Raw genomic sequence first — 25,173 nt, forward strand, 5'->3', positions numbered from 1 at the left:
CTACATCTTGTTGGTTTGAATCCGCTCCCCTTGCTGAAGGCTCAGGTCGGTGTAACTGGGCCTCTTCCAGAACTCGTGAGTTAATAAATGATATGGGACTTCTGTTTCTGGTTCATATGATACAACTGCATCAGAATTAAGAAACAACCCCTGTAGCATCCGCTTCTATGACAGGTGAACACCGTTTTCCGCTTGATGATTTGTGACAGCCCCTCCGCTTAATCTTTTTTCAGCTGACCAACCCACCACCAGAACATATGCAGTGTCTCTGACACTCCTAACACAATCCAAGATGGGGGAGCTCCTGTGATAATTTTGTTGGCTTGGATCATTGTTGTAATAGAGATGCTGACCTTTTAGCAGGGCAGGATTTATGACATGGGCGCACCTAGGCCAAGAGATCGCTCCTCGCTTCTTTACTGACTAATCACTGGGCTATTGGTGCCCAGTATGCGGCATGCCACTGTCCTTTGGAACATTAGGGGCAGCATGCCACCTCTATAATCTTACCTCCCTAGCCCAGGCCTAGGTGCGCCCATGTCATAAATCCGGACCTGTCTTTTAGGCTGGTGCAATAATTTCAGTATATAAAATGACATTCATTTTTAGGTTTATTTCCCTTTAAAGAAAGTGGTAACCGGTACGGTAGGGTATTTTTACTGCCTTAGCTCTCTCTGAGACCACCACAAAGGTCAAAATGAGATACAGGCTATAGCCCCTTGTGCCATAGTCCACCACCGCAGGACAAATATCAAAAAGTGCATAATATCATTGGGCTAAACATCATGGAGATTTTTATTAGATTTTGTGGGTCAGTTTTTACCTGATCTTGTCATGTAAATGCATGCAGCACCATGAGATTTGTTGGATCCTATGAAATCTGATCCTCCTATAGCTAGAATGTAAGTTGGATGGTGTAGTTTGATTATGCGTCTACATCCGACATTCGATGTATCTGAACACCAGGTTTTCAGACATCAGATTTTGGGCCCCTGTCATTCCACTTCCAGTGTCTACCCCAGGCACATGCAGAGTTGTCACTAGAGGGTGTAAAGAGAGAGGGAATGCCCTGAGACTCGAGCAGTTACAGTTCGGTACAAAGCAGTGGCATAACAATGCTTTATTAGGCCCCCTGCAAAAACAAAACAAAAACAATCTTTAGAGGAGCAGGTTGCCCTCCCTCAACTGGCTTGTGTCTTACTCCAGTAGTGCCGGGTAGGTAAGATGTGGCTGGCCACGTTTTTTTCTTACAAAGAAGAAGACCCTGCCGTCTGCCGCCCCCCTGCACATGGCCGTGGGGCTACTTCCTCTATAGCAGTGACCCCCAACCAGTAGCTTGTGAGTAACATGTTGCTCACCAACCCCTTAGATGTTGCTCCCAGTGGCCTCAAAGCAGGAGCTTATTTTTGAATTCTAGACTTGGAGGCAAGTTTTAGTTTCATGAAAACCAGGTGCACTGCCAAACAGAGCCTCAAAGTAGGTTGACAATCCACATAGGGGCTACCAAATGGCCAATCACAGCCCTTATTTGACACCCCAAGAACATTTTTCATGCTTGTGTTGCTCCCCAACTCCTTTTATTTCTGAATGTTGCTCAAAGGGTTGGGGATCCCTGCTCTATAGTTATGCCACTGGTAGAAAGCAAAAGGGTTTTCTATAGAAGGAGCTGTGATACCTTCAAGAAAGAGTTTGATTCTTTTTTTTTTAGAAGGTGAGAAAATACAAACTCAATGAAATTAAATCTATGAAGGTTTGGTCCTGTGGTGAACCTTTCGTGCATTCCTCCACAGGGAAATGTAAACAGAGCCCATTTTATTCTATTAGGGTGGCCATACACGGGCAGATATTTTTACTTCCGAACGTCCGATTCCAGAATGTTCTGATAATATCGGTAACTTATCGGATGGTGGATGGCGTATGAATGATCGAACTACATTCCCTCTGCCGGATATAATGAAAATCACCTGTGGCAATGCATACCCAGCGCTTTTCTTTCCGAAGTCGCCCGAAGTTTCCTCGTGAGACAACTTAGAAAAACGAAGCAATGCGTGTGCATTTGCCGCAGGCGATTTTCATTTTAGCCGGTGGTTTAGAGGGTAGAAAATATAAACATACATGCAGGTCCGGACTGAGGAATTAAAATAGGCCCTGGCATTTCAGGTATACAGAGGCCCAATCAGCCCACATACAGGCCCAAACAGCCCCCACCAGCCCACTAAATATTGACTTTCAATGGGACCTTACAGCAGCCCCTCTGGCATTTGCCAGAACCCACAGATTGCCAGTCCGGGCCTGCATACATGCACATTGGACTACCTAAAAACAAATGCCTCCATCCCAGGGACAACAGCCCCTAGAGACACTGCAGCCTCAGATTATCAAAAGGCTGTACATCACTGTCAGGAATTAGTATTCTGTGAAGGTTACAAAGTGTCCCTGTATCGGAAGCAGTTTACAGCTGAAAGGAAAATCCAGTTGTAGATGAAGTGACAGGATACAAGATTGTAAAAAAATAATTTTGGTGCCAGTTATGGTTAGGGTAGCTTCCTTTTCTGGAAAAAAAAATACCAGCCTTCCTATATATTTATCTTTTTCCCGTATTAATAACATTGGGATCAACCATCATTTTTACCAGCCAGGACGATTAAATACTGGCCAGGTGGCAACCCTAGTTATGGTCTAATCTGCCCCCTCATTTCCAACGTGAATGGCCCCTTCTAAATTAAACATGAAACATATCGGAGGAAAAACAATCCTATCGGATTTATTTAATGTTGAAATGATATTTAGCAGACATAAGGTATGGTCATCCAAATTATCCAGAAACCCTCAGATCCCAAACATTCCAGATAAAAGATCCGGTATCCGTATTATGGACAATTGAGCTTCCATTGCAGCACTGTGTCACACTGTGATGATTTCCATTGTATTTTGCCACTACAACTTTCCCAGCCCACTTCCCACAGCTTCTGCTCCAGCTCCGAGACATGAAGTCTACACGTACATTTTTACTTTTGATATGTAAACCACTATTGTTTCCCTTACTATTCTCAATCCCACCCAAAATGGGTTATCCCCTCCCCCCTAGTAATCCATTACATTGCCAACCCTCTCAGCATTGTTTCCTGCCTTCCTCTCTCCCCCTCCCACCAGCTCCGGATTTAACCCTTCCAAAACTCATACATTTTTAAAGGGTTACATCTTTGTTCTCGCAGAGCAGGGCTACTTGGCTGGGTGTATTACCATACGGCCTTCATACAGATGCAAATTCTGTTTTAGAGTTAGAGTTCAGAGTCTAAGGCTGGCATGTGTAAAGAGATGCGGCTCCGGCAGGCAGACATTGTATGCCATTTGTGTCCTCTATATTTCAGGAAAAAATACAAAAAATACCCCACTGCAAGCCCCATGGAACAATAACATGAGATAAACATGTCAGATAAACTGTCAGTTTCAGGAAATTTCCATGTGGCTCCATAGCTCAGGGGTTAGAGCACTGGTCTTGTAAACCAGGGGTCGCGAGTTCAAATCTCGCTGGGGCCTTCACTGTTTTTTTTTTTTTTTCCTTCTTTCTGTTTAATTGTGATTACATAATTTTCTTCAGAAGCAGAACGTTTAATATATTTTACTAGAATTTACACAAGAGATAACACGAATTTCTATACACATCGGGAGGACACAGGCAAAGGCAGCCAAGCTTGTTCCTTTATAGGAAATGTACTGCATACATGAAATTATTATTTTTTTCTTTAAAATTAGTTTCTTAATCCAATTTACATTGAGAAAAATCTTTTAAGAAAGATTCAGAATAAACCTTTAACCAAATATGGATTGTGTGCCTCTACTGCAGGGAAATGATACACTACATCTACCCAGTGTGTGTGTTCCTTTCTTAAAGGAAACAAAGCATTTAATCTTACAATGTAGTAAAGCTGTTTGATTTTAGAGCTAGTGTCCCTTTAAACTGTTTCCCTATAGCTTGCAGCATCAGCGCCAGTAGTGTAGGGGTATCATGCAAGATTCCCATTCTTGCGACCCGGGTTCGAGTCCCGGCTGGTGCATAAATTTTCTTTTAAACTATTATTTTTTTATGTTTCCCATAGACAATATATAACTTTAAACATACATTGGAAAAAACTAAAAACTGTGTTAAACGATCAATGCCATAATGAATAGAATAAATTGTAGAATGTATTATTATCACACAAGTGCAAAATATATTTATCCTTGTAAGAGCTGTATTATTGCCAGTGTAAATTATTCTGTATTTAGGTACATAAGAGACTCAGTCTTCATATATTTAAATACAACACACCCCTTGTGCCTTGCTCCATTAGTGTAGAGGTGTCATGCAGGATTTCCATTCTTGTGACCCATGTGTAAGTCCCAACTAAGTCCTGGACAAATGCAAGGGGACATGACAGATGATGGTGGGTAGCGCTCACTTGACTTTTAGAAATTCCAAGGATATCTATCCGAGCAAAATACATTTTCACTCCAATTGTTTATTTAATTATCCTTCTGGCTGGGCTTTTTGTGTATTTCCAGTGGTTTCTTTAGTTTCCAACCTTATGTATCCCTTACAATTGTTAGCTACATTTCTCCAAATGAGGGGGAAAAAAAAAAAAAAAAAAAAAATATATATATATATATATATATATATATATATATATTGCACTTATTCAATGGAAATAAGTACACACATTTACTTTCTTTCTAATGCAGTTCTAAGATGAACTTTCACCTGCGCTAGTGGTGTAGGGGTATCATGCAAGATTCCCATTCTTGCGACCCGGGTTCAAGTCCCGGCTGGCGCACTTCCTTTTAATAAAGTAACATTAAAATTATTCTTTTTAATGTATAATAAACATCTAAATTTAACATAATTCGGTGTTTTATTACTTGAAAATCTTCTGCTGGTGTACATTTTTTTTTTTGCAAACCATTATAAACAGGGACCCTGGTATAAAATGGATCATTGGACCAGACTTAGACTAGAGGACAAGATCTTTCATTTGAAGCAACTTAGGTTGTTCTTCACAGTGAGGACAGTGACGTGGGATCTGAGCCTGATAGGGTTTGTTAGCATTTGGATATGATTGTTAGGTGTTTAATACTGTGCTGGGTGGGTGCAGTTGTATCCACAGGGGAGGAGGAGGCATATGTATTTAAGGGTATGTTTTAAAATGACTTACATTTTTCACATATGAGTGATGGGTGATTTTTTTGCAGTGAGCACCAACCATTTGTTTTTTTGGTGTGCTACCATCATTAATATGGACATGGCCTTGTGATAACATGGGTGTGGTTTAAAGTGGATGTGGTTTAAAAACAGGGAGTATTCAACACTGGCTTCCATTATTGGCCCTCCACCATGTAGGCCAGAAAAAATTCCAGCACTCGGTACCATAGACTTTGGACAGAACTAGGACACCTAAAAAAAGGGATAGGCTAGAGAGGAGACCTTCTACTACATTGACATTTCAGATGTTCTAGGCAGGTTTTCCAGGAGGAATATCAGGAATTAAAGGAAACAATTCCCTCTATTTGGTTCTTCAAGTTGCGATACTATACCGACATTTTGCCAAGTGCTTTGAATGGAGACAAACAGATGGTCTAGTGGTGTAGGTTTATTGTGCAAGATTTCCATTCTTATGACTCCTCCTCCCCAGAAATCAACCAACCACCGTGCATAGTATATAATTACAATGTACCCTATTAGGAGTTGTCAATTGGTAGCAAACAAATGTTACTGTCATTCCCATGATCAGAAGTAAAATGGGGTGAGCAATCGTTTGTACTCTCCACTCTATAATGTACTGCATAAATGTTATGGCACTCACACAAATATCTATTTATCTATCTATCTATCTATCTATCTGTCTATCTGTCTATCTGTCTATCTGTCTATCTGTCTATCTGTCTGTCTGTCTGTCTGTCTGTCTGTCTGTCTGTCTGTCTGTCTGTCTGTCTGTTTGTCTGTCTGTCTGTCTGTCTGTCTGTCTGTCTGTCAACAAATACCTATTAACAAAAATACCTCTTCATTTATGGAAATGAGTGCACACAATTGTTTACTTTCGAATGCAGCACTTCAAGCAGTCAGCTGTATCTGCGCCAGTGGTGTAGGGGTATCATGCAAGATTCCCATTCTTGCGACCTGGGTTCAAGTCCCGGCTGGCGCATTAAAATTTAATTTCAATAAACTGTGAAACTTTATTGCGTAGGCAGAATCATCCAAATAAAATCTTATAGGTCTACCATAAATATTTAAACCAACATAACTGATATAAAAAAAACTCCCATTAGATCGAACACATTACTCATACACTTTCCATGTATATTATAGCTAGTAAAAAAAACAGGTGGGTTTAAAAAAATATATAAATTATAGCAAACCGAAAAAATTCCATTGTGAGATTTAGTTTTAAAAAAAAAACAATGCTGAAGGGACAGACTTTATATTGTTTATATAACTATATACAGAGTAATTTTACATTTCTGCTGTAAATGCTGTTGGGATATCTGGTGGGAAAAACTCCCATTAGAGCCAGCCTATTATTCACTATAATTATTCACTACAATTTGCATGTATTTTCAAAAACAGGTGAGTTTAAAAAGAGTAACCCATAGCAAACCTTATATTTCAATAAAAGAAACAACGTAAATAAAATAGGGTTGAAGGCACAGACTGGAGGGGAGACCTACTACACTTTATTACAGAGACATAACACTGAAAATTCATAAAATAAATGTTCTAGGCAGGTTTTGCAGTGGGAGTATCTGGAATTAAAGGAACCAATGCCCTCTACTTAGTTACCGGGTTTCCGGATAAGGGATCCTATACCTGTATGTAAAGAAACCAAACTAAGAGAGTAGAGGTTCACTGAGGAGATGAAGAATATTAGTACTTAGAGTGGGCCCCTGGTCTAAGGTTTTTGGGTGGGCCCCTGAAGTCCCAGTCCGACACTGGGGAATTAAAGGAACCAGTTCCCTCTACTTGGTTCTTCAACTTCTGTTACTATTTTGATATTTTGCCAGGTGCTTTGAACAAAGACACACAGATGTGCTAGTTGTGTCGGGGTATCATGCAAGATTCCCATTTGAGCGACCCGGTTTCAAGTCCTGGCTCATTAAGTTTAATTTAAAACTATGGTACTGCAATAGATTGACGTTGAATAATTTGCTGAAAATCTAAATGCTTATAGGTAGAGTCATCCACATACATGGTATACAAGGGATGAAGGAGGGAACTCACAGAAGATGGTGGCTGGTGCTCACAAGACTATAACCCCAGGCTGATTTTTCAGAGATTCCAAGAATATGTAACACAGTAAAAAAGGCCCCCTAAATCATCCCAAATTGTCAACCTAATTGTCCTTTGAAATCAGTGCCCACAGCCACCACTTTAGGAATCCCTGGAGGGCAACCCCAGGGTGTAACTGTCCCAGTGAGCCCTTGTTCCAGTTCTCTCTATGTCCCTTACAATTGTTGTCTGCATTGCTCTAAAACCACTCATATCATATATATATTTATATAGTTCGTTTGGACGCACACCCTCAGCCAAAAACTTAACCTGGGTGCTGGTCGAAAAAATCAATCAATAGTCATGCAATGTGACAGCACTCCAAGGAATTTCAAACAAAAAGAAGTTGATGCAAAGGAGGTTTTATTAGATCCGACATTTCAGCTCCATCTTGAAGCTTTCATCAGGGAAAACCTCCTTTGCATCAACTTTTTTTGTTTGAAATTCCTTGGAGTGCTGTCACATTGCATGTCTATATATATATATATATACACACATACTTATTACTTTCTCTTATTCAATGGTAATGAGTATACAGTTACTTTATACTCTACTGCAGTGCCTATCCTACTTCACTACATATATGCCAGTGATTTAGTGGTATCACGCAAAACTCCCATTCTAGCGACCTGGGTTTGAGTCCCGGCTGACGCAAAACTTTAACTTTATTAAAGTGTGCAACTTCATTGGGTAGTCATCCAAAAGTAATCTTATATTTCTACCAAAAATATTAAAACCATGCTACAATGTAACCGGTAGAGAAAACTCCCATTAGATCCAACCCATTACCCATTACACAATTTCTAGCTGGTAAAAAACAGGTGGGTATAAAATACTTTATATATAAATTATAGCAAACCTAAAATATGCTGACATTAACATACTAAAAAACACATAACATTATTTTCATACAATTGGTATGTGTATTGACATAAAAAAAACATTGGTGTCAGGGCCTGTGTCCTGGCAGGCAGATATTTTTCTCAGGCAGCATTTGCCCCGCAAGTTACTAGGGGCAGCAAAAAGCCTCTCCTGCCAAAGTTCTGTCTCGTATAAATTTGTCTCTTTTAGAGCATGAGAGTGCAATTGCACTTGCACTAGTGAAGCAGCCTGAAGCTACTTTGATGGAAGATAAGAGAAGTGGAGGGGGTGGGGGCATGACAGAATGGCTTAGGGTCTTGAAGCCCCTGGCATTCATTTAACTAATTAATTTTAACTGTGCAACTTCTTTGGGTTGTCACTGGAAAAGGTACTGAATAAACCTAAGTGCTTATTGTAGGCAGAGCCATCTAAATCCATGTTATACCTCTACCATAAATATGTATAACATGCTAAAACATGGTGGAAAAAAATCCATTAGATCCAACCAACTACTCACGCAAATTTCATACATATTCTAGTTGGTCAAAAACAGGTGGGTTAAACACATCTAAAAAATAGAGCTAAAAACCTAACTGCTGACTATAGATAGAGCCATCCAAATCCATGTTATACTTCTACTATAAACATAATATATTGTAACATAGCTGGTGAGAAAAAACTTCCATCAGATCTAACTTATTACTCACACAATTTCCTTGTATATTCTAGTTGGCCAAAAATAGATGACTTTTCAAAAAAAAATTATAATAATTTTAACCCATAGCATAACTAAAATGTAAATCAATTTAAAATAACAGTGCTGAAGAGGAAATGTTCTAGGTGCAATTTAAAATAACAGTGCTGAAGAGGAAATGTTCTAGGTGGGTTTTCTAGTGGGAGTATCAGTAATTAAAGGAACCAAAGTAAACATACAGAGGCACCAGTGGTGTAGGGGTATCATACAAGATTCCCAGAGACACAACAATGAAAAGTCAGAGAGGAAATGTTCTAGGCTGGTTATCCAGTGGGAGCACCAAGAATTAAAGGAACTAAGGCCCTCTTAAAGACTCCTTTAACTTCTGATACTATACTGCTTGTGTGTATAGTACTTTGGAAGAATAGAGCCCTGTTATAATGCACCAGTGGTGTAGGGTATCATGCAAGATTTTTGTGACCAGGGTTCAAGTCCTGGCTTGTGCATTAAGTTTGATCAAAAATGTACTACTTCTTTGGGTTGACGCTAAATAAGCGGCTGAAAAAAACTTCCAGTTGACTATTGGCAGAGCCATCCAAATCCATCTTATAATTCTGCAATAAACATAATAAATTGTAACATAGCTGGTGAGAAAAAACTCCCATCAGATCTAACTCACACATTTTCCATGTATATTCTAGTTGTCAAAAACAGGTGGCTTTTAAAAAATAATAATAACCCATAGCATAACTAAAATGTCATTGTGAAAATCAGTTTTAAAAAACATTGGTGCATTTAGTTTGATTCAATCTGTATTTCGTTGGTTTGAGCTATATTCTAGTTCAGGGGTCCCCAACCTTTTTTTACTCGTGAGACACATTCAAATGTAAAAAGAGTAGGGGAGCAACACAAGCATGAAAAAGTTTTTGTTGGTGCCAAATAAGGGCTGTGATTGGCTATTTGGTGGCCCCCAGTGAACTGGTAGTCTACAGGAGGGTCTGTTTGGCAGTACACCTGGTTTTAATGCAATTAAAACTTTGCCTCCAAGTTGGGAATTCAAAAATAAGCAGCTGCTTTTAGACCACTGGGAGCAACATCCATGGGGTTGGTGAGCAACTTGTTGCTCTAGTTGGTCAAAAACAGGTGACTATTAAAAAACAATAATAATAATTACAACCCATAGCATAACTAGAATTTCATTGTGAGAATCAACTTAAAAAACAGTGCTGAAGAGGAAATGTTCTAGGCAGGTTTTCAGAAAAACTGGGGATGTGCATGAGATAAAATAATTTTTAAAATCTCCTGTGCGCCAATCCCCATTGCTCCGGTCCTGATGATTAAAATTTGTGCAAATAAAAGGGAGTAGACAGGGGCTATGAACGTCAGGGCCTAGGGGTGCCCGCAATGAAAATCCTGCCCTGTCTATTGATGCCCTGTGTCAGGGAGATGTCATCTCTCTGTGCCCCTATTCCAATACATAATATGCCCTGTAACTATGATGTCCTGTGCCAGGGTGCTGCCATTTCTGTGTCCCTATTTCTACATAATATTCCCTGTATTTATCCCTCAGTTGTGCCAGGGTGTTGCCATTTCTCTGTGTCCCTATTGCTACATAATATTCCCTGTATCTATTGATGCTCTGTGCCAGGATGTAACTGTACAGGAAACTACTATGTTTTTTATTGAAATAAACGTGCAATACAAGATGGATCCGCTTGGCGGCGCTAAAGGCACGTCTACGTTACGTATTTTCTCCCCTTTTGTCCCGGATGCGGAAGTGTGCGTGTGACCTGAGCGTGGCATTGAGAGGAGGCGGTGTGAGGACAAGGTGAGGATGAGGGATATGGAGCAGTGAATTTGGTTACGTTACCGGCCACTGACTTCTACACTGAGACACAGGGAGGGGGACTTGCCCTTGGTTGTGGGCACGTATCATATATACTGAATGTAACTCCTACTTCTTGCTCTGCGGTTACCGGGGCTGGAATGGGGCGCAGTTATTGGTCCAAAGTCCTGCTGTTTAGATGATTGGCCCTTCTGTGTGACGGGGATTGAGATCACGTGAGGCATTTATATCATTTAAAGGGGATGTGCGCCCCAATTGCTTTGCATGATAATTAGCAAATTTAATGAGAAGCGCCTTCTACAATTCCAGTAATAATGAAGAATATTTGTATGTGACTGTGTGTCTGTGCATGTGACTGTGTATCTGATTGTGCATGTGACTGTGTGTCTGTTGCATGTGACTGTGTGTCTGTGCATGTGACTGTGTATCTGATTGTGCATGTGACTGTGTGTCTGGCATGAGACTGCATCTGATTGTGTATGTATCTGTGTATCTGATTGTGTATGTGACTGTATCTGATTGTGTATGTGACTGTATCTGATTGTGTATGTATCTGTGTATCTGATTGTGTATGTATCTGTGTATCTGATTGTGTATGTGACTGTATCTGATTGTGTATGTGACTGTGTATCTGATTGTGTATGTATCTGTGTATCTGATTGTGTATGTATCTGTGTATCTGATTGTGTATGTATCTGTGTATCTGATTGTGTATGTATCTGTGTATCTGATTGTGTATGTATCTGTGTATCTGATTGTGTATGTATCTGTGTATCTGATTGTGTATGTATCTGTGTATCTGATTGTGTATGTATCTGTGTATCTGATTGTGTATGTATCTGTGTATCTGATTGTGTATGTATCTGTGTATCTGATTGTGTATGTATCTGTGTATCTGATTGTGTATGTATCTGTGTATCTGATTGTGTATGTATCTGTGTATCTGATTGTGTATGTGACTGTGTATCTGATTGTGTATGTATCTGTGTATCTGATTGTGTATGTGACTGTGTATCTGATTGTGTATGTATCTGTGTATCTGATTGTGTATGTATCTGTGTATCTGATTGTGTATGTATCTGTGTATCTGATTGTGTATGTATCTGTGTATCTGATTGTGTATGTATCTGTGTATCTGATTGTGTATGTATCTGTGTATCTGATTGTGTATGTATCTGTGTATCTGATTGTGTATGTGACTGTGTATCTGATTGTGTATGTATCTGTGTATCTGATTGTGTATGTATCTGTGTATCTGATTGTGTATGTGACTGTATCTGATTGTGTATGTATCTGTGTATCTGATTGTGTATGTGACTGTGTATCTGATTGTGTATGTGACTGTGTATCTGATTGTGTATGTGACTGTGTATGTATCTGTGTATCTGATTGTGTATGTATCTGTGTATCTGATTGTGTATGTATCCGTGTATCTGTTTGTGTATGTATCTGTGTATCTGATTGTGTGTGTATCTGATTGTGTATGTATCTGTGTATCTGATTGTGTATGTATCTGTGTATCTGATTGTGTATGTGACTGTGTATCTGATTGTGTATGTATCTGATTGTGTATGTATCTGTGTATCTGATTGTGTATGTGACTGTGTATCTGATTGTGTATGTGACTGTGTATCTGATTGTGTATGTGACTGTGTATCTGATTGTGTATGTATCTGTGTATCTGATTGTGTATGTGACTGTGTATCTGATTGTGTATGTGACTGTGTATCTGATTGTGTATGTATCTGTGTATCTGATTGTGTATGTATCTGTGTATCTGATTGTGTATGTGACTGTGTATCTGATTGTGTATGTGACTGTATCTGATTGTGTATGTATCTGTGTATCTGATTGTGTATGTGACTGTGTATCTGATTGTGTATGTGACTGTGTATCTGATTGTGTATGTATCTGTGTATCTGATTGTGTATGTGACTGTGTATCTGATTGTGTATGTGACTGTGTATCTGATTGTGCATGTGACTGTGTATCTGGCGTGAATATTCACAGACAGATCAACTTTGAATAGCAGTTACATTTACCAATAATGTTGAAACCGTTGAAGTTGAATTAATTCTATTTATATCTGAAAGTTTGTAAGAATTATAGTTATTATGCAGAAAAATGTTTTTGGAGTGGGCCTCCATTTCTTGTTTTCCGGTGAGGTCAGAATGATGTATACGGCAGCTTTGCCTCTGTCCTTACACTGCAGCTATTCATTCTCTAGCCCTGGTTTCTTACTCGTGAGCTACAGTCAAATGTAAAAAGAGTTGGGGAGCAACACAACCATGATATCAATTCCTGGGGATGCCAAATAAGGGCTAGGATTGGCTATTTGGTAGCCTCTGTGTGGATCGTCAGCCTATAGGAGGCTCTGTTTGGCAGTACATCTTGTTTTTATACAACCAAATCATGCCACTAAACCAGAAATCTAAAAATAAGCAGCTGCTTTGAGGCCACTGGGAGCAACATCCATGGGGTTGGAGAGCAACATGTTACTCACGAGCCACTGGTCGGGGATCACTGCTCTAGCACATATGTATATATTAGTACATTGTTTGAATTGGATCCTCAAAGGGGTGATTTACCGTTCAGTTAACCTTTAGTATAGAATGGCTAATTTTAAGCACAATTTAAATTGCTCTTTGTTATTTATGTCTTATAGTTTTTGAATTATTATTGCCTTCTATTTTCAGCTTTTATATGGAGGTCAGTGACCCCATCTAAAAAAACAAATGCTAAGTAAAACTACAAATTTATAGTAATTGTTACTTTTTAACACTCCTCTTTCTATTCACGCCTCTTCATATTCCAGTCTCTTATTCAAATCAATACATGGTTGCTAGGGGAATTTGGATACATTTCAAACTGGAGAGCTGCTGAATAAAAGATAAATGATGCAAAAACCACAAATATTAAAAAATTAAACCCAACTGCAAATAGTCTCAGAATGTCACTCTTTACAGCAAACTACATTTAAAGATGAACAACCCCTTTAATGCTTTAATTTCCTCTGCACATTAGCGTTGCCCAGTAAACCTGATACTTGATGCCAATGTTATTTATAGGGCAGCTAAATAAAAATAATATATATATATATATATATATATATATTTTATTAGAGTCGGTAGCAAAAACAGTGGCGAGTGCAGTGAGGGGTTGTAGCCTGGTATTCTAAAGGCAGAAATGGGCTGTAACAACTAAAAATGGTTCTGATTCACTAACCTATGCAAAGATCCCTTAATTTAAAGCAGAAGGAAAGGTTTAATTACTTGGGGGGTGGCAAAATGTTAGGCAACCCCAGTGATTATCATCAGTTACCTACAGCCCTAGGCCAGTATAGTGAATAGTTGGCCTTTTCTTCTAAAATTTGTTCTGGGATTAGAAGGGAAAAATATGGCATCATATTGTCCTTACCTCCTCTGAGAGAGAGAGAGATTGAGCTTTAGAGAGATTGAGCTATAGAGAGATTGAATAACTCAGAACAGGCAGACGGCACTTCTGGAATAGGTTTATTGGGGTTGCTGCTGTAGAACCTAACGCGTTTCGGGAGTAAATCCCTTGATCATACGATTGACCTATGATTAAGGGATTTACTCCCGAAACGCGTTAGGTTCTACAGCAGCAACCCCAATAAACCTATTCCAGAAGTGCCGTCTGCCTGTTCTGAGTTATTGGATGTTAGCAGTGGGGACACTGTTCGACTGAGCACCTGGTCTGGAGTACGCGGAGCAGTAGTGGTCCCTTCTCTTGGTTTCGAGCTATAGAGAGATTGAGCTATAGAGAGATTGAGCTATAGAGGGATTGAGCTATGGAGAGATTGAGCTATAGAGGGATTGAGCTATGGAGAGATTGAGCTATGGAGAGATTGAGCTATGGAGAGATTGAGCTATAGAGGGATTGAGCTATGGAGAGATTGAGCTATAGAGAGATTGAGCTATAGAGAGAGATTTTATTTACATTTACATCTTTTCTGTGCAAGAGGTAAGGAAGATGGACGTGCCTTATTATACATGAAGTAACTTCTTATTTCCGTTGAATTGTAACCCACTTGCTTCACTGATATGGTGACATTGCTAAATATTTAACGTGTAAATAAAACCAGATCTAGCTGGTGTGTACTGTATTGAGTTAATTGAGGGCATTGTGCCATCTTTCATCTGTGTTTTTTTCTGATGAGCTGATTATGGGTCCTGCACTAGGTTCTTGGTCAATTTATGAGATATATTTTCAGAAGGGAGAGCATTGCTTTGGGTGGGATGGGGGGATCTGTAACAACTCTATTGTTAGATTGGGGCAGAGAGAATGTGGTTATGGACTGCAGTGTATTGACCTCCCTGAGTTTTGGTACTGTTGTCAATGGAATCCCAAAAAGTTAAGAGAATTTGGGGTGGGGGTTCTTTCATTCATGGTTGACCAATGATATCAGATATGTGGGGCATACTTTTAGGTACCATTGCTACTTTATGTTCGAAAGCAGCACAAAACGTCTCTGTTGTAATGCAGTAAGTTTATTTCCATCACCCCTATATATTTCATTTGTCAAGGAATAATATCACACGATTATCCGGGCTGTGCTTCTAATGCTTTTCTGTTTTTACAGTTAGAATTCATATAAATCATGGGCCGTCACTTCGGAGACCTCGCCAAGGTCCGACATGTCATCACCTACAGCCTGTCTCCCTTTGAACAGCGTGCTTTCCCCCACTTCTTCTCTAAAGGGATCCCCAATGTTTGGAGAAGATTCCGGGTTAAGGTCTTTCAAGTAGTGCCACGTAAGTCTTTAATATTCACCCAAGCTCAATCCCAGAATTGAATGGAGTGTTCTATGGGAATCCTGTGTATATTTATGTCATGAATCTATTTTGCGTTGAATAAAAATATCATAGATTTTAAGGCTCGGGGCAGAGCACCTGGGCCTCCTCCTATACGTGTCTTTGATTACTTGTAAGCTAAGCATGTAGTCTGCATGTTTTAATGTCATCTCCAACAGCAGCATTATATAATATTTCATAGTTTCAACCCTTTTTTGCACCATGTTTCTTTAGATAAGGGGATAAGAAATTCATTGTGCATGACTATTGTAATAATAATAATTTCTTGCCTAGTATTTGGCCCTGAATTTGCATAAAACACTTTTTTTCTTTGATGTTACAGACCTGTAACTGAATGCAATATCTTAAAGGCCGCCGTTCTAATTTATCCAATTGTTCTACAGCTTTTGTGCTCTCATATATCGTCTACTCATGGGGGACACAAGTGCACTCAGACCTAAAAAAGAAGGACCCATCCTTGTATGAAAATGACCAGTGACACAACAAGGAGTTTACATGATCCTCTCCGATCCTTGTTTCCTTTGTGACCAGACAGACCTCATTGGGCACAGAAAGGAATATTTATTTGTCTTCAGTGCTAGACAGTTGTTTAATAAATATATATATTGTTCAGACTGATGCATTGTTCATCTCTTCCTTTGTAAGTCAGTAATATTACATGATTGGGAAAGGTGGCATAACTGTGTGACATGTATTCCTAAATCAGCACAATCCCTGGTCTCTGACTGTTTGCCTGGCACCGATCCCCAGATATTGCAAGTGCAGTAAAAAGAAATGGCATCAATAAAACCCTGAGAGGTTTATACTCGGTGTGCCTGGCCTCGTCTGAACTAGTACAGTGTAAACACAGGTCATTGCATAACAAATGAACAGAAGAACACACACATTGGAGGAACACCACCAGTCAGCAGGAAACTGAACACAGGGGTCTATTACATAAAGATGTGTTCTGTGCTGTTTTTCAAGCAATATACAGTAAAGCAAAAACTTTATTGCAGCACTTCCCTTGCACCAAATGGAGGCCTGTGGACCGCATCTAGCCTGTGCCCCCCACATGAAAGTCTGCCTGCTGTGATTTCTTACCTTGTGTAAAATTTAAAATGAATCAGTACTGAAATTAACTGTCCCCTGCATTGTTTACAACTCCAATTCAGACTGTGAACACATTTTTCACACCTGTAATCCCTCTGCATTGTTCACACCTGTAACACCTCATTGTTTTGCCTGCCCTATGTTCCCTGTGTGTGTCATACTCTGTGTGCCATACTCTGCCTGCTCTATGCCTCCTGTGTGTGCCATACTCTGCCTGCCCTATGCCCCCTGTTTGTGCCATACTCTGCCTGCTCTATGCCTCCTGTGTGTGCCATACTCTGCCTGCCCTATGCCCCCTGTGTGTGCCATACTCTGCCTGTCCTGTGCTCCCTGTGTGTGCCATACTCTGCCTGCCCTATGCCCCCTGTTTGTGCCCTACTCTGCTTGCCCTATGCCCCCTGTGTGTGCCATACTCTGCCTGCCCTATGCCCCCTGTGTGTGCCATACTCTGCCTGCCCTATGCTCCCTGTGTGTGCCATACTCTGCCTGCCCTATGCTCCCTGTGTGTGTCATACTCTGTGTGCCATACTCTGCCTGCTCTATGCCTCCTGTGTGTGCCATACTCTGCCTGCCCTATGCCCCGTTTGTGCCATACTCTGCCTGTCCTATGCTCCCTGTGTGTGCCATACTCTGCCTGTCCTATGCTCCCTGTGTGTGCCATACTCTGCCTGCCCTATGCTCCTTGTGTGTGCCATACTCTGCCTGCCCTATGCCCCCCTGTTTGTGCCATACTCTACCTGCATTATGCCCCCTGTGTGTGTCATACTCTGCCTGCCCTATGCTCCCTGTGTGTGTCATACTCTGCCTGCCTTATGCCCCCTGTGTGTGCCATACTCTGCCCTATGCCCCCTGTGTGTGCCATACTCTGCCCTATGCCCCCTGTGTGTGTGCGCCATACTCTGCCTGCCCTATGCTCCCTGTGTGTGCCATACTCTGCCCTATATACATGCAACTTGCTCCTGATCAGAAATCTAAACAGACATATGTTAATTTGCTGCAGACAAAGAGAAAGGAGCCCAACTCATGAGTGTTCTGAGTTGCATTCTACGTTTTAGTCATTTGAACACCTCATGCTGCATTTTCTTGTGCTTGACGCTGGTTCAGCCATCCGTAGTATAGAGGGTTGCTTTTGGAATGAAAAGACCTGCTTAAAAAACATGTTTTTTGTTTTGTTTTTTCCCCCGCTCAGCATGCATTTGACAAACACCCGTGTGTAAGAGGCCATAAACAGAAGTCATGTGCAGGGGTTTATGTGCTAATCGAATTATTTATCTTGCATGGTCCAAACATAAAGTAGCTGCAGTCTATCTGTTTAGCTTTAGAAATAACTAGAAACCATAGATTTTGTTGTGATTGAAACAATATACAAATATTTTGAATGGCACATATTCATTGTACTCATTTTGAACAGGGCAGAAAGGATTAAAGGGAACCTGTCGCCCAAACATAAAAAGCTATATAATAAAAGTCCTATTCAAATTAAACATGAAACCCAAATTCTTTTTGGTAATGAAATATCCATACCTGTTATAAACTCCAATCTCAGTTGTCGATCATATATTGCTTGCCCCTCCTCTATGCCTTAGGGGCGGGGCAGGCAATTACTTTCCATTCTGCACTTCCTAAATTTCACTGCCCTCCTTAAATTCCCCTGTTCTCTTCACCATCTAATTGTGTAGCCAGTGCATGGGCAGAGGTATCAGGACCCCCTTCTGGAACATAAACAAGATTTTGGCATGATGCAAAGCTTGCCCTAATATCAGTGTCAACAAAATGGCACCTGCCCGCTTGCTGTGATCACGAATTCCAAGACTAAAAAAAACCAAGATTTAAAGAATTTCTATATTTAAGTGAAGTATATTTTGCTTGACTAACATTATAAAATAGGATTTGTAATTATTCATTAAGGTGACCGAGCCCCTTTAAAGAAACAGTAACACCAGAAAATTACAGTGCTACGCAATATGTTGGCGCTATATATGTTTATAATAATAAAATTAAAGTCTTTTAAAGGAGTGACTGTATAATATACTGTTGCACTCAACTGGTAAAACTGGTGTGTTTGCTATAAAAACACAACTATGTTTTATTTAAACACACTGATGTGTAGCCATGGGGGCAGCCATTCAAGCACAGGATACACAGTAGACCTGACACTGGACCCAAAGCACAGCAGCAATTGCCACTTTGCATGGGGCAGTTTATAGCATTTGGTACCCCTCCTATGTAAAGAGAAAACACCCAGTATGCTATTACTTTTATCTCACAAGTAGCACTTTGTCCCCTGCAGGAGATCACCTCTCCTAAGGGTGACAAAGTGTCTGAAAATACCATTTAATTCAGAACAATGAGGGGATAACTGTTTGCAAAACGCTTTACTTGTATCTATAAGCTTCAATTGTATTTAAGCCTTTAGAATAGAAATGGCAGGAGGAAAGTTTAAAGGGGAACTCCATAAAAACATAACTTAAGCTTTTTGAAAAATAAACATAATTTCAAGCAACTTTGCAATATACATCATTTAAGAAATATGCAGACTTTTCATAGTTTTTATTGGTTTATGAGAGTTCCCTAAGCCTAGCCCCCTGCTCTCCTGCTGAGCTGGCTGACTACTTTGCTGAGCTGGCTGACTACTGTTACTTTGTATCAACAGCCAACTGTCCTCCAAACCCCACAATTCCCTGCACATGTGATTTCAATAAGGAAAGGAACATCACAGTGCAATGCATGTGGGTTATGTAGTTCCTGCATGTTGTCTGTAAGCTGTGGAGTAGTTGTTACAATTTGTAACATCAGTGTTTAGTCCCTCCTTCCCTGCCAGGATTTCAAATGATGCAGAAAGAGAAGAATTGTTAAACAGCTGGATTTGAGCACAGAAAATGGCATTTATTCATACTTTTCGAAGAAACAGGTAACTGTGATGGGTATATTAGGGGTTTCTCTGTTTTTTGGGCCTCTTTATCAAATTTTTGTTCGGAAGCTGGAGTTCCCCTTTAAGAATGAGCAGTGTTCCCTCTGGGTGGCACTGGCTGTCTGTGAGTGAGCTATTGCTTTTTATGTATAGGGCAGTGACCCAGAATTAGGCAAGAGTAGTGCTGGTATAGGAGCATTCTCCATATATAATACTTTGGAAGAACACAAAACCTTAAAGATGCATCAGTGGTGCAGGGGTATCATGCTAGATTCCCATTCTTGCGACCTGGGTTCAAGTCCCGGCTGGTGCATTATTTGATTTAAACTGTACTACTTCATTGGGTTGACACTAAATAAGCTGCTGATAAAAAACTACCAGTTGACTATTGGCAGAGCCATCCAAATCCATGTTATTCTTCTGCCATAAAAATAATATATTGTAACAAAGCTGGTGGGAAAAAAAACTTATTACTCACACAATTTCCTTGTATATTCTAGTTGGTCAAAAACAGGTGGCTTTTAAAAAATAATAATAATAAACCATAGAGCACGACTAAAATGTCATTGTGAGAATCAATTCAAAAAACAGCGCTGAAGAGGAAATGTTCTAGGTGGGTTTTCCAGTGGGAGTATCAGGAATTAAAGGAACCAAAGTATGTGCTGCTAAATATCCAGAGGCACCAGTGGTGTAGGGGTATCATACAGGATTCCCTGAGACACAACACTGAAAAGTCAGAGAGGAAATGTTCTAGGCTGGTTATTCAATGGGAGCACCAAGAATTAAATGAACCAAGGCCCTCTACATGATTCCTTTAATTTCTGATACTATACTCAGGGTCGGACTGGGGGGCCTGGGGCCCACCGTGGCTGCTGCCCCAGGGCCCCCTGCAGTGCTGAACAGTGTGTCGCGGCGCTGCCGTGGTTCTGCGCATGCATACGTACGAATATTTTTCCTGTGACCTTCGATAAAGAGGGTTGCGGCATTGAGCCACATGTGGGTGTGGACCTGGGCCCGGCGGGGCCCACTAGAGCCGGGGTCCCACCAGTTTTTTTCCCGGTGCCCCGCCGGCCCAGTCCAACGCTGACTATGCTGTGTATAACAGGATGACATACGAATTGCTTTGGATTTGCCTTATAAGGCAACTTAAGAAATTCGAAGTGATTTGTTGCCAGCGGGAAGGCATTTTGAGGAGATTAGTCGCCGGAAGTAGAGAAGATTTGTCGCTGGATGACTAATCTCCCCGTCTGCCACCACCCTAACTGAACAAAGCTAATGACTAACTGGTTGCTGTGGGTTACTGGCCAGATTTAAATGGCCCAGCCTTTGGTTATGTACGGCCTGTGCAAAGTGACATGGGGCAGTTCTTCTGTGATGCACTCGCTCAAGTTTTAATGAAGGGAAACCAGGAGAATTGCTGCAAAAAAAAAGTGACAACGACAACTGTGCACATTTGCCCTTTGTTTGCTTGTTCCTTAATCTCAAATGAGCTGTTTACTCTCTAATAAGACAGTAAGTGACCTTTTATTTGACTATTCAGCACTTTAGCAGACATCGGTATCTAAAAAAAAGCACTAATTGATTTATGTAACGGAGATAACACCCTTGTAAACACCCTTCACCTTTGCATCTCTCCACATACAAGATACACAGTTTCCTACTGAATTTCCCGCACCCCTCCACAATCCTGAGTTCTGTTGCCAAAATGGATTCCATACCTCTCCATTGCTGGCGATGTATATATATGTATATAAATGACGATGATGGATTATGGTTGCCTTACTGATCAGATCAGCAGCAATGAACCTGTTAATTCTGTACATTTGCATATTAAAGGAGCAGTAACACCAAAAAATGAAAGTGTTTAAAGGGATACTGTCATAGGAAAAACATTTTTTTCAAAATGAATCAGTTAATAGTGCTGCTCCAGCAGAATTCTACCCTGAAATCCATTTCTTAAAAGAGCAAACAGATTTTTTTATATTCAATTTTGAAATCTGACATGGGGCTAGACATATTGTCAATTTCCCAGCTGCCCCAAGTCATGTGACTTGTGCTCTGATAAACTTCAATCACTCTTTACTGCTGTACTGCAAGTTGGAGTGATGTCACCCCCTCCCTTCCCCCCCCAGCAGCCAAACAAAAGAACAATGGGAAGGTAACCAGATAACAGCTCCCTAACACAAGATAACAGCTGCCTGGTAGATCTAAGAACAGCACTCAATAGTAAAAACCCATGTCCCACTGAGACACATTCAGTTACATTGAAAAGGAAAAACAGCAGCCTGCCAGAAAGCATTTCTCTCCTAAAGTGCAGGCACAAGTCACATGACCTGGGGCAGCTGGGAAATTGACAAAATGTCTAGCCCCATGTCAGATTTCAAAATTGAATATAAAAAAATCAGTTTGCTCTTTTGAGAAATGGATTTCAGTGCAGAATTCTGCTGGAGCAGCACTATTAACTGATTCATTTTGAAAAAATTTTTTTTCCCATGACAGTATCCCTTTAACGTTAAAAAAGAATGACAAAATAAAGTAGTGTTGCTCCACGCTGGTAAAACTGGTGTGTTTGCTTTAGAAAATATAGTTTATATAAAAGAAGCTGCTGTGTAGTCATGGGGGCAGCCATTCAAGCACAGGATATACAGTAGATAACAGATAAGCACTGAAAAATCCCATTGTATACTACAGAGCTTATCTATTGTCTATCCTGTGCCTTTTCTCCTTTTTTATGGTTAAATGGCTGCCCCCATGGCTACACAGCACCTTGTTTATATAAACTATAGTTGTGTTCCTGAAACAAAAACAGCAGTTTTACCCAGTGCAATGTAATACTACATTATATTTTCATTGCTTTAAAACACTTCCTTTTTTTTTCATACAATTTTCATACATTTATGATATTACATATTTATGTATTATGTATGTATTATTATTATTATAATATAATTATGTATTATGCATGCATTATTATTATTATTATTTATGTATATATATATATATATATATATATATATATATATATATATATATGTATGATATTATATAATTATTATAATTATTATGATATTATATAATACATTCATGATATTTTTTAATGATTCTGATGTTGTTTGCAACATAATTGCTGGTGAAAGCAGTGTCTGTCTGCCCCTTTCTACGAAAGGAAGATTCGCACAATTTTCAGATCAAGTGTGGAGTGTCCCGACATTTTTTGAACCATGGCAATCGGTCGTTCAGTCGATCTGACAGGCTAAAAGATTATATCAGCTACCAATAAGATCTCATGTACTGTCTATCTGACCTCATCAGTGGGCAACTGTCACTACTATTTGTCAGATATACAGTAACTTTTGCACTATTGCTGTCTGTCAATTAATGAGCAAAACTAGTGGCGTAACTACAGAGGAAGCAGATCCTGTAGTCGCAGGGGGGCCTGGGGAATAGGGGGGCCCGGACTGGGGAGTCTGCTTCTTTTATAGCTAATAAAAAAAAAAACCTCCTCCCCAGGGCCATATTTATATATAGGGCCTGTGCATAGGGCAGTGCCTATTTTGTCTTTGTTTTTTCTTTTAAAATCCTCCCCACCATCCGCCACGGATTTCTATAGGAAATCTGGTGATGGAGTTGAAGGTGTGAGGGGTAGACTGCGGAAGCAATGTCAAGTACACTTTGCGCTGACATCACTTCTGCTGTATGTGTCGCATGACGTTAGTGTGTACAGTGCGCACAGCGTGTGATGTCAGCGCGCATGATGTATGGTGTGTTTAAAGGTCATGTAAAGTCTAAAATAGAATAAGGCTAGAAATGCTGTATTTTGTATACTAAATATAAACATGAACTTACTGCACCACAAGCCTAATCAAACAAATAATTTATGCTTTCAAAGTTGGCTACAGGGGGGTCACCATCTTGTAACTTTGTTAAACATCTTTGCAAGACTAAGACTGTGCACATGCTCAGTGTGGTCTGGGCTGCTTAGGGATCGTCATAAACAAAGCTGCTTGAGTTCTGCATGGCTGGGAAGTAAGGCGGGGGCTCCCCCTGCTGTTCATAAGTATGATTGTTTCCCTGCTCAGCAGTTAGGGACCGTCTGACAATTCCTATCCACAGCAGTAAATGAAGGGAGAATTTCACTGCATACAGTCAGGGTTCTTATAAAAACGGTACACATTTCTTAATTAAAGTATATTGGAGATAGATTTCTTTTTCATTAAAGAAAATAAAAATGGGATTTTATTTTTTTGCCTTTACATGCCCTTTAAGTCCAATGCCTAGGACTGCATCGGACCTAAATACAGCCCTGCTCCTCCCCAGCTGCTCTCTTATCGGTGAGGAAGGGGGACGCAGGTCGGGATGGGTGTGGGTGGAGTCAGGGTGGGGCGTGGGCAGGAGGATTGCGGTCAGAGTGCACTGGCCCCTCTGAAGATTTTTTTTCAGGCAGGGGGCAGGCACACTCTAGTTATGCCACTGGCCACAACATCGTCTGATTTGTTATTTTTCCTACTTTAATCCCAATGGTAGAGTCTAAGACTGAAATGAACGAGCATTCGTCGCACAAAGAATAAAATGTGTACCTCTATGGCCAGCTTAAAGGAAAACTATACCCCGAACAATGTAGGTCTCTATAAAAAAGATATTGCATAAAACAGCTCATTTGTAAAACCCTGCTTCATTTTCATAATAATATACTTTTTTAGTAGTATGTGCCATTGGGTAATCATAAATAGAAAATTGGCATTTTAAAAAACAAAGACCGCCCCCTGGGATCCTAGGATTCACTGTGCACACAAAAAAACCGAGCAATTGATCCTTCCACTCCCGATTCTTGCTTCAGGGGTTGTACAGCAGTTGGGGATTATTTGCATATCTGGTGGACATGTCCTGTAGCACAACAATATTGGGCAGAGATTTATAACTTAATTGACCGAGTATTTCACACACATATAGTCCCTGAAGCCACTACGGCTCTTTTAGCCTGCCCGTCCAAGTCCCTTACGAAACTCCAGAATACTTTGATGAGACAAATCTTAGCTGCTGCACGAACTAATTTAGCGAAACACTGGCTACAATACACTATTGATACTCATGTTGTCATTGCAAAAAATACTCAAACACAGAATATGTTATATTTAACGGCTTTATTGGAAGACAGGGTAGAGAGACATATGCAAATTTGGGCCCCATGGGATTCGTTTCTGCAACCTTGAGCAAAACAATAAGTTTAATGTGTGTTATACTACATGGAATTGTACTGATGTGTTCTACTTTCAATATTCTATACTGGAAAAGATATTTACGTTATCCTCTGTCAATGTATCTATTTTTGAAAAATAAAAGAGATTATATAAAAAAAAAAAAAACGAGCAAACTATACTTGTTAGGTCACATGAGCCAATTAACAGACAGAGTTCTGTCTTTTGCTTCCACACTTCTTCCTGTTACAGTTAGTGTTGTAGTACTTCTGGTCAGGTGATCTCTGAGGCAGCACACAGACCATCACGGAATGGTGGCTCAAGGCAAGAGATGTAAAAGGACAAGATTTACTTAAATATATATTCCAGTTTGGTAAGATTCTTTAATATGCCACTTTATTTGATATAAACTATCTGTTGCTTAAGTGTTCATTTTGGG

The 25,173-nt window shown here is 40.1% G+C and overlaps 1 protein-coding gene and 4 non-coding genes across 7 annotated transcripts; all 5 read left to right on the forward strand.

The window, feature by feature from the left end:
- The first annotated feature begins 3,467 nt into the window (after positions 1 to 3,467).
- On the forward strand, positions 3,468 to 3,540 carry trnat-ugu. The gene has a single exon. It is a non-coding gene; the product is annotated as a tRNA-Thr (tRNA).
- A 447-nt stretch (positions 3,541 to 3,987) lies between these two features.
- Positions 3,988 to 4,058, forward strand: trnag-ccc. Its single transcript has one exon. It is a non-coding gene; the product is annotated as a tRNA-Gly (tRNA).
- A 685-nt stretch (positions 4,059 to 4,743) lies between these two features.
- Positions 4,744 to 4,814, forward strand: trnag-ccc. The gene has a single exon. It is a non-coding gene; the product is annotated as a tRNA-Gly (tRNA).
- A 1,294-nt stretch (positions 4,815 to 6,108) lies between these two features.
- trnag-ccc lies at positions 6,109 to 6,179 on the forward strand. The gene has a single exon. It is a non-coding gene; the product is annotated as a tRNA-Gly (tRNA).
- A 4,395-nt stretch (positions 6,180 to 10,574) lies between these two features.
- LOC108713270 (cytochrome b-c1 complex subunit 8) lies at positions 10,575 to 16,154 on the forward strand. 3 transcript variants are annotated; one of them, XM_018256188.2, is made up of 3 exons: positions 10,575 to 10,683; positions 15,305 to 15,476; positions 15,920 to 16,154. In XM_018256188.2, exons 2-3 carry the CDS (start codon positions 15,323 to 15,325, stop codon positions 16,012 to 16,014), a joined length of 249 nt encoding a protein of 82 aa, XP_018111677.1. In that variant the 5' UTR covers positions 10,575 to 10,683; positions 15,305 to 15,322; the 3' UTR covers positions 16,015 to 16,154. The 3 variants fall into 3 exon arrangements, with proteins under 3 accessions (XP_018111677.1, XP_041444671.1, XP_018111678.1); XM_041588737.1 differs by having other exon boundaries at positions 10,620 to 10,687; positions 15,303 to 15,476; XM_018256189.2 differs by lacking the exon at positions 10,575 to 10,683 and adding an exon at positions 10,777 to 10,916.
- Positions 16,155 to 25,173: the final 9,019 nt, after the last annotated feature.

This window comes from Xenopus laevis, chromosome 3S (assembly GCF_017654675.1).
Source record: "Xenopus laevis strain J_2021 chromosome 3S, Xenopus_laevis_v10.1, whole genome shotgun sequence".
Taxonomy (NCBI): domain Eukaryota; kingdom Metazoa; phylum Chordata; class Amphibia; order Anura; family Pipidae; genus Xenopus; species Xenopus laevis.